General features: G+C 43.3%; 1 protein-coding gene across 1 annotated transcript in view; it reads right to left on the bottom strand.

Annotated features, from left to right (window-relative positions):
• Positions 1-1,101: 1,101 nt before the first annotated feature.
• The window catches only part of KIF25 (kinesin family member 25), a 76,374-nt gene continuing 67,800 nt past the window's right edge, over positions 1,102-9,675 (bottom strand). Inside the window, exons 12-13 of the mRNA XM_015422167.1 lie at positions 8,237-8,392; positions 1,102-1,376 (exon numbers count right to left, since the gene is read on the bottom strand). Of these exons, the coding sequence (XP_015277653.1) occupies positions 1,219-1,376; positions 8,237-8,392 (314 nt within the window). The 3' untranslated portion in view covers positions 1,102-1,218. The remainder of the gene's footprint in view (positions 1,377-8,236; positions 8,393-9,675) is intronic.

Below are 9,675 nucleotides of genomic sequence, written 5' to 3'. Positions count from 1 at the left end.
TGCCTTCCCCCCCTTGCCTCTCCCCCCCGGCTCCTCGCCGTCCCCCCCGGCCCCGAAGCGACGGCCGAGCCCGTCAACTGAGAACTGAACTCAGGCCCCCCAGTGTCAAGCGAAAGGGGAGGGGACCTGGGAAAGAAAGGCAGCCCCCACTTCGGAGGAGCGGCCAGGTAGGCAGGGCGCCCCGGAGGGGTACATCCCTGAAAGGCCCGGGGGGGAAGGGGGAGGGGGGAGAATCACCTCCGCACTTTGCCAGTCGCCAAGAGAAAACCCCGGGGGACCCATTGGACCCGGCGAAGAAAATCTGTGATCGTGAGACCCCAGTGCCAAGGAGGCGCCACGGCCGCCAAGAAGGGGAGCTACAGCCGAGGGGAGCGGGACGGTGAATCCCAGTGCTATGCCTCCTTCCTCCAGCAGCAGGGGACTCTTTCTTTTTTTAACAGGCCCCTTTCCCTTCAGGCGAGTGGTGGCCGTCTTGGACTAAATTGGAGGGGTTAAAACAAAACAAAACAACCCACAGGATTGCAAAGAGAAGGGTGTCCACGCTGAGGATTTAGCCGTCAAAAGTATTCTTCAGCAAATCCAAGCGGCGGCGGCGGCGGCGGTCGCAGAGCGTTCCCTGTGCATGCGCAGGGGGCGCTCTGTGAGTTTCGGGGGGATTTAAACATCCCCTCGAGGTTTTTTTCAAGATTTAGGATTTTTGTGCACATGTGGGGACCGCCCCACGTGCGCACAAACCTCTCCTTCCCCCCCAGGTCCCCTCGATGTGCGGATATAAGCATCCGCACACCAGGGGGCGACTTGAGGATTAGATATATAGATACAGAGCCCTACTGCAAACCTTTTGGACCTTGAAAATGTCCATGCTACGCGCTATGGAGTGTCTGATGCATTCTTTTTTGCTAAATGCTGCTAACTAGTCACACTGCAGAAGTGAAGTCTGGATCATGAGGGTTCTGCCCTTCTTTTGCTGCTCTTAAACGAGTTGTCTTCTCAACTCTGCTCTTCCTAGAAGGAACAGTAGACAAGCACGTGTGGTAGCATTTTGATAATCCTGCTATTATTGTTGGAATAAAGATGTTGCCCGGCAAGTTTATGGGTTGCTAATACCACACTGAACAGTGTTTATTTGAACTGGCAGTTTACATCTTTACAAAAACAAGAGAGATTTCAGTCTGAGGAACTCATTAATAATACTGTAACCCACAAGAGTCTTGCTTTTTATTTGGATTTGCTGGGCCCTGGTTGGTTCCTCTTCTTGGCTTGCCCTCGCTGAACTTGCCTTGCTCGCGTTCCAAATCCCAAGGTCTGCAGGGACTCTGTTATGTACTTTTGGCTGGGGGAGACACACAACACCAGCAGTAATTTCGCATCACCACCTAAGGCAAACGAGCAAGAAATATTTTCATTGGTATTTCAATATGTTGCAAAATATTAACAGGATAAATTGTCCAACAAGTCAAAAGCAGGACTGTTTCAATTTCACAGAAAATTTATTTATGGAAGACAGGACTGGATAGCCATTATTCAGTATAAACTACAGGACAGAGTTACAGTTTATCTGTTCCATAATGATCTGCCAGCATAAAAAATGTTCTGTCCTTCTATTTTGTACTGGACTCCTTTAAAACTTACAGTAGCACAGAACATCAGTTGCTTCCACACTAGCTGTTTAGTATGAAATTGCCATAATTTGTTTACTTATTTAATGGATAATATAAACAATGCCTTTGTCTCAGACCCCTGTTGTATCTGCTGTGGTCTCCCCTTCTTTTTTCTAACAAAAAGGGAAGGGGGAAGGGGAAAAAAGGGGGGGGGGAGAAAACTCAACCCAAAAAGTTGCTGTACAGGATGGAGTGACATACATTCAACTCACATAAGTTTGTGCTACCAGAATTATTGGTGGACTTTAATTGGCTAGACTGGAGGCCCATCTTATAGAATAATAATAAACAAATACAGAAGTATTTAGGAAACAACATCTGGCCTTATACTGTATATGTATTTAACATCTTATGTAAAAATTTTTTTGAATGTATGTCAAATTTGTAATTAGAATTGTGACCACTGAAGAAGGCCCTTTGAGGGGCCGAAACGCGTTTGGTTCAGTTGCGCAGCACTAACCCATCTATGTATGAATGTTGAGAAGTTTTTTATGTCTGAATGGTATATTTTTAATGAATCTAAGTTTTAAAATGTGTACACCTGAATAAATTTTGTATTTTCATAATATTTAGTGTCAGCTTAACCCTTGTGGATCCATAACTCCCCTTCTTTCTATACACTCAATTTGTAACTTTTTAGAAAAACATAAAATGCAGTTGCTACAGCAGGTTGTTGCCCTGCAAGGTGCTTTTGAGGCAATCCGGCTAACAAGGTTGTCTAGCGTTTACAGTTTTTCAGGACAACAGCCTCTTTATATTCTTTCTTCCACGATTATTACAGGAAGGGCTGTGGCTCAGTGGAAGATGATTTGCGTGGCCAGCAGAAGGTCCCAGGTTCTAAGCCCCAGCATTTCCATGCAAAAGAACCAGGTAGGAGGTGATGTGAAAGACCTCCATCTGAGACCCTGGAGACCTGCTGCCAGTCTGAGTAGACAATACTGTCCTTGATGGACCAAGGGTCTGATTCAGTATAAGGCAGCTTCATGTATATAAGGCAACTTCATGTGTATTTTCTGTTGCTTCCATGGCTGGCCACAGCATTCATCAATTGAACGGTTAATTGAATAAAAGAAGTGGTGAATTAAGTACTACTTTTCGTTTAGCAGTAAAACCGTTGCCACATTTTTTAATTTTATTTTTTATTATTGTTTGCTGTGTTTGTGAAATTATACGATTAAATAAAAAACGAGCAGTTGTTTTGCCTGCAAAGGAAAAAGCTGTACCTTCCCATGCTCAAAACAGGAACTGATGATTAACAACTGATTAATGAATACTGCAACTAGCTGTGGAAAGAACAGGAAATAATTAACTAAGCTGTTAGACAAAGGAACAAAAGACAATTGCAGGGAGAAATGGCATCTCTGCTGAAAAAGACTAGTTTCTGAGGAAACATATAATGTGGACATAGCTGGATTTTAGGGGAAATGCACTAATATATTAAGTGTCTTGCAGTAGCACCGTTTTGATTTCATTTGCACGTCTGTGTGAAAGAAATGACCGACCAAAAGTATTCTAGTATGGAAACAGCCATGGTGCATATACACCAAGACAGGGGGAAATACAATGTACAGCTACAAGGCAACCAAAAGCACTAGTAGTTCAGCCACCACAAATGGAAGTTGATTTCATTTAGGGCAAAAGGCTTAAAAGGCAGGACAAAAATAGCATGTACACTAGTAAAAAAGACTCCCTAGGTCTGTATATGACTGCATTTCTATGGTTCTGCCCACACAGGTGAATACTGAAGACAGAAGCAAAAAATTGTGAGGAAAAATGATCTCAGAATGATATTTAAACAATAAAAGTAATATAACTGAAAAGGGGTAAAAAACCAGTACTGGATAAAGACTGAAGCCAGAAATCTTACTAAAATATGTTTTTTCATATGGTTTCACTAAACAGTGACAAGTCTTGTTTAAGTAGCAAGGTAATGAAATTCTGAATTTTATTCCAAGCTTCACAACAAGTTGGGATTTACTCAGGAAAACATTCCCATGGACTATGCCTTAAATGTCTTCCTGACATAAGTGCCACTATAAGATAACATTTTCCACCAACAACACAGAGAAATATACCTTCAGAATTATTTAAAACATGCTATGTTCGCACAAGGACTGTTCCCAAAATCAAGTTACTTAGTTTATTTGGCCAAAAAACAAATAAAGGAAGCGTGATAAAGACTCCTCACCTTTTTTGTAGAAGGGCTCCAATATCTAACAGCTGCAAGACAGACTGAACTTCAACGGGTGCAGCTTTTTTGGGCAGGGAGATTCAAATATAGGAAAAAATCTTCACCTGTTGAATTTCTGTTTGTCACACAGGTGTTAAATATCTCAAGGATGCTGCCAGGAATAAAATGAAGCAAAACATAGTGCATCTTTTGGCAAAGAGCCAGAGGACTTCGGACATTTTAAGTCAATGTTAAACAATGAATGTTCTGAACTAGAGGTAGTAATTGATGTTCATTACCAACGAGACAGAGGTTGCTGTTGGTTAATAATATTAACAGCAAGGGATCAACAGTCAGCCTGTTCCTAAATGCACAGCTGAGAAGCACTGTAAGTTTCATGCCTACAGATGGAAGCACAGACCTCTGCTATGGCCTTTGCCCAGCTTTGGTTGAAACGCTAGCTGTGATAGTTCCTCGAGGGGCTGGATCTAGCCACCGTCATCCAGGCCTTGATCATAACCAAACTGCGCTACTGCAGTACACACTTGTGTGGGGTTGTCTCTGATGGCTGTTCAAACACTTCAAGTAGAACAGAACATAGGAATAAGATTGCTGATGGGCACTAATTATTGGTATCTTATTTCTTAAAGTTTAAAAGAATTGCATTAGTCGCCTGTGGCTTCCAGGAGAAATTCAAAGCACAGGCTATGATGTTTAAAGTCTTAAGTAGCCTAAGGTAAGGGTAGGACTGCTTGCTGCCGTATCAACATGCTTGAGAGACAGTGTGGTATACTGGTTAAGAGCATCAGACTCGGGCGTAGCCAGAAGATTTTGGTTGGTGGGTCATGGGGAAATTGGGGGGGGAGAACCCTCGTCGCACCTGCTGCTCCTCTTGCAGCAGCAGAAGCAGCAGCTCCGGCTCCACTGCAATCTCTAGTCCTCCTCTAGCCCATTTGATTGGAGATACTTTATTCCAGCCTGCTTTTCTGTGTAAGCCCGAGGGGTGGGGGATCTCCGACTCTCTCTGTTTTGCATTTCGCAATTTTATTTTATTTTATTGCATTTTAAGAAAACCATTTATTTTTCAGCCTGGAAAAAAGAAAAAAACAAGACTGAAGCTTCTCTGATTGTGCCTGGGGTCATTTTGGAACACCCACGTACACCTTACATTTAAAAAAATTATTTTTAAAAATTTTTCCCTGACCTCTTTTAAAAATTTTCTGAGGGGGCAGCACTCACCTGCAGAGGGCATTGCCTCCACATGCCCCCTGTGGCTATGGGCCTGGTATCAGACTAGTATCTGGCAGTCCCAGGTTCAAATCCCCACTTGTGTCATGGAAGCTCACTGGGTGACCTTGGACTAAATCACACACTCTCAGACTAACCTACCTCACAGGGTTGTTGTGAGGATAAAGTGGAAGAGAAGAGAATGAGATATGCTGCCTTGGGTCCCCACTAAGGAGAAAGGCAGGGTATAAATGAATTAAACAGACAAAGAACTGAGAATTCCCCTCCCTTCAGAGGTGATATGGGTTGTTAACAGGGAGACTGGTGGTATAAGCGTTAGGTAATGGGAGGTGTTAGCAACTGTCTGGGTCCCAAAATAAAATCCAAAAAATCAGAACAAAATCTCTGTAATACCTTTGATTAGGACCAACCAAATGACACAACAATGTGCAGCTTTCGAGTTCACTAGAAACCTTCATCAGGCTGGATATTTTAATTTTTATTTTAATGTTTAAATATACCACTATTCCTCATGAACTGGATGAAATTATAAGGAATTATGTCAGGTCCTGCCACCTCTCGGCCAACTCGCCTCCTTTCTAATGGAGGTGGCCCAAAACATGTTTTCTGCATCTTATGTGACTGGCAGAGAGGAGCTAATTCTATCCCAAAGACGGATGGAGAGAGAGAAAGCCAATAAAATGGAGGTTGGATGACAACACTCCTTCCCACAGTTACTGAGAGAGTGACTAGTCTTTTCAGCTTTAGGCACTGCCAAGACTAATAAAAAATTAATAAAGGTTTTTGATTTATTTTATTTTTAACATGTTTACCAGCTCTTCTGCTGAAATGGCCCTCAGGTTCTGGTATGAGTGTGTGCATCTTGAATGTACTGGCCATCATAGTATTTTTTCTTGGCTGTTGTTTTATTGATATAGTTGCATTTTTAAACAGATGTTTTTGTTTAGAAGATGCCTTGGAAGCCTTTGGTTGGGAAGCAGGGTACAAATCTTCAAAATAAATAAAATGTATAGCAAAGGCTATAATCACCAATGGAGTCCTGGAGTAAATGTGTAAGTTTGCTGTTTCGATAGGGAATATGAGAGCGATGTTCTGCTATTGCTCCAAGTACATCTGCCAGAGCAGACAAGCTGCGATTAATGAAGGAGGTTTCCCTGAGTACTGCTCCAGTCACACCAGATATACCTAGGGGGGGAAAAAAATCAGTAATATTAAGCAAGGCTTCCTCACCACATCCAGACACCTGAATTTATATCAGACATGGGGGAAAAACAGGTATGCTTACTTGTAACTGATGCTCTTTGAATGGTCATCTGTGCACTCACACTAGCAGGCTGTGTATACGCTAAGAGCCTCAATTCAGAACATTCTAGAGCTTGCCTTTTAAGTGCAAAAATCCCCACCCTTTCAAGCCCATGCAACACTGTACTTGCCCAAGGGGGGGGGCAAGTCATGGGTTCCCACTCAGTTCTGCCAAAAATGATACCGCAGCAAGTTAAGACCCTGGATAACTGACTGGACAGTATTGTGTGTCGATATAGAGGCCAGCTGGACCAGTGTGTGAGCAGCATCCGGTGGAGGAATGCTCGGGCACTCAAGCACCATAGAGTCATTCGAAAAGAGCAAGAGTACCATAGCACCTTAGAGACTAACAAAATTTGTGGCTGGGTATGAGCTTTCATGAGTCACTGTTCACTTCTTCAGAACTTCTTTAAGGTGATACTGGACTCTTGCTCTTTTCTACTGTTACAGACAGACTAACATGGCTACCCTGTAGAGTCACTGTAAGAACTGGATGTCCAATTTTGCCAATATTGAGAAGGCTCATTCCCAAAGTTAGGAAGAGCAATTGTGCCTCACTGAGGAACTCTGATAGTGGCACAGAGTTTCAGCACTGTGCCCTTTTCTAAGGCACAAGATGTACTTAACACATGTATCGGTGGAAGGCAGTTTGCCCACAACATTTAAACATGGTCTGTTTAGTCATGCGTGGTATACCTGAAGCAAAAGAAATCTCTAAACCCATTCAAAAATTAAGAACAGCCATCTCTCTGAATATCCACCAGGCCCCCAGTAGGGGTTAGTCGCCAGAGGTGACCATGACTTCCAGGTGTACAGACACAGAGACCGATTCCGCACAAGCAGTTGCTGAATGGCCTGGGGGACTACTGCTTAGAAGAAAATTTGAAAATAAATTACACCAAAACAAAAGTGATGGTCTTCCGTAAAAGGCCAAAAATCTTTTTCATGGTACATACACGACATCCCAATTTTTTCATGGTGCATACATGGAACTCCACAGCGTGCCCTTTCCCACCGGCTCGCTTTCCACTAAGGAGAAAGGCAGGGTATAAATGAATTAAACAGACAAATAAAGAACTAAGAACTCCCCCCCCTTCAGAGGTGATATGGGTTGTTAACAGGGAGACTGGTGGTATAAGCGTTAGGTAATGGGAGGTGTTAGCAACTGTCTGGGTCCCAAAATAAAATCCAAAAAATCAGAACAAAATCTCTGTAATACCTTTGATTAGGACCAACCAAATGACACAACAATGTGCAGCTTTCGAGTTCACTAGAAACCTTCATCAGGCTGGATATTTTAATTTTTATTTTAATGTTTAAATATACCACTATTCCTCATGAACTGGATGAAATTATAAGGAATTATGTCAGGTCCTGCCACCTCTCGGCCAACTCGCCTCCTTTCTAATGGAGGTGGCCCAAAACATGTTTTCTGCATCTTATGTGACTGGCAGAGAGGAGCTAATTCTATCCCAAAGACGGATGGAGAGAGAGAAAGCCAATAAAATGGAGGTTGGATGACAACACTCCTTCCCACAGTTACTGAGAGAGTGACTAGTCTTTTCAGCTTTAGGCACTGCCAAGACTTATAAAAAATTAATAAAGGTTTTTGATTTATTTTATTTTTAACATGTTTACCAGCTCTTCTGCTGAAATGGCCCTCAGGTTCTGGTATGAGTGTGTGCATCTTGAATGTACTGGCCATCATAGTATTTTTTCTTGGCTGTTGTTTTATTGATATAGTTGCATTTTTAAACAGATGTTTTTGTTTAGAAGATGCCTTGGAAGCCTTTGGTTGGGAAGCAGGGTACAAATCTTCAAAATAAATAAAATGTATAGCAAAGGCTATAATCACCAATGGAGTCCTGGAGTAAATGTGTAAGTTTGCTGTTTCGATAGGGAATATGAGAGCGATGTTCTGCTATTGCTCCAAGTACATCTGCCAGAGCAGACAAGCTGCGATTAATGAAGGAGGTTTCCCTGAGTACTGCTCCAGTCACACCAGATATACCTAGGGGGGGAAAAAAATCAGTAATATTAAGCAAGGCTTCCTCACCACATCCAGACACCTGAATTTATATCAGACACGGGGGAAAAACAGGTATGCTTACTTGTAACTGATGCTCTTTGAATGGTCATCTCTGCAGTCACACTAGCAGGCTGTGTATACGCTAAGAGCCTCCATTCAGCACATTCTAGAGCTTGCCTTTTAAGTGCAAAAATCCCCACCCTTTCAAGCCCATGCAACACTGTACTTGCCCAAGGGGGGGCAAGTAATGGGTTCCCACTCAGTTCTGCCAAAAATGATACCGCAGCAAGTTAAGACCCTGGATAACTGACTGGACAGTATTGTGTGTTGCTATAGAGGACAGCTGGACCAATGTGTGAGCAGTATCAGGTGGAGGAATGCTCGGGCACTCAAGCACCATAGAGTCATTCGAAAAGAGCAAGAGTATCATAGCACCTTAGAGACTAACAAAATTTGTGGCTGGGTATGAGCTTTCATGAGTCACTGTTCACTTCTTCAGAACTTCTTTAAGGTGATACTGGACTTTTCTACTTTTCTACTGTTACAGACAAACATGGCTACCCTGTAGAGTCACTGTAAGAACTGGATGTCCAATTTCGCCAATATTGAGAGGGCTCATTCGCAAAGTTGGGAAGAGCAATTGTGCCTCACTGAGGACCTCTGATAGTGGCACAGAATTTCAGCACTGTGCCCTTTTCCAAGGCACAAGAAGTACTTAACGCATGTATCTGTGGAAGGCAGTTTGCCCACAACATTTAAACATGGTCTGTTTAGTCATGCGTGGTATATCTGAAGCAAAAGAAATCTCTAAACCCATTCAAAAATTAAGAACAGCCATCTCTCTGAATATCCACCAGGCCCCCAGTAGGGGTTAGTCGCCAGAGGTGACCATGACTTCCAGGTGTACACACACAGAGACTGATTCCGCACAAGCAGTTGCTGAATGGCCTGGGGGACTACTGCTTAGAAGAAAATTTGAAAAGAAATTACACCAAAACAAAAGTGATGGTCTTCCGTAAAAGGCCAAAAATCTTTTTCATGGTACATACACGACACCCCAATTTTTTCATGGTGCATACATGGAACTCCACAGCGCGCCCCTTCCCACCGGCTTCTCACGCCCCCACCTCCTCCCTCCTGCTCAGTGTGCCCCTTCCCGCCGGCTGACTTTGCCTCGCGCCCCGCCTCCTCCCTCCTGCCTCCCACATGCCGCCTCTCCGGATGCTTTGGAGCGGTGGAACTTTTCCTGGTGGCCGCGGAGCAAG

This window comes from Gekko japonicus, unplaced genomic scaffold (genome assembly GCF_001447785.1).
Source record: "Gekko japonicus isolate JY-2015 unplaced genomic scaffold, Gekko_japonicus_V1.1 scaffold347, whole genome shotgun sequence".
Taxonomy (NCBI): Eukaryota; Metazoa; Chordata; class Lepidosauria; order Squamata; family Gekkonidae; genus Gekko; species Gekko japonicus.
The sequence above is the reverse complement of the archived record's forward strand: the minus strand, read 5'-3'. Positions and strand labels throughout refer to the sequence as shown.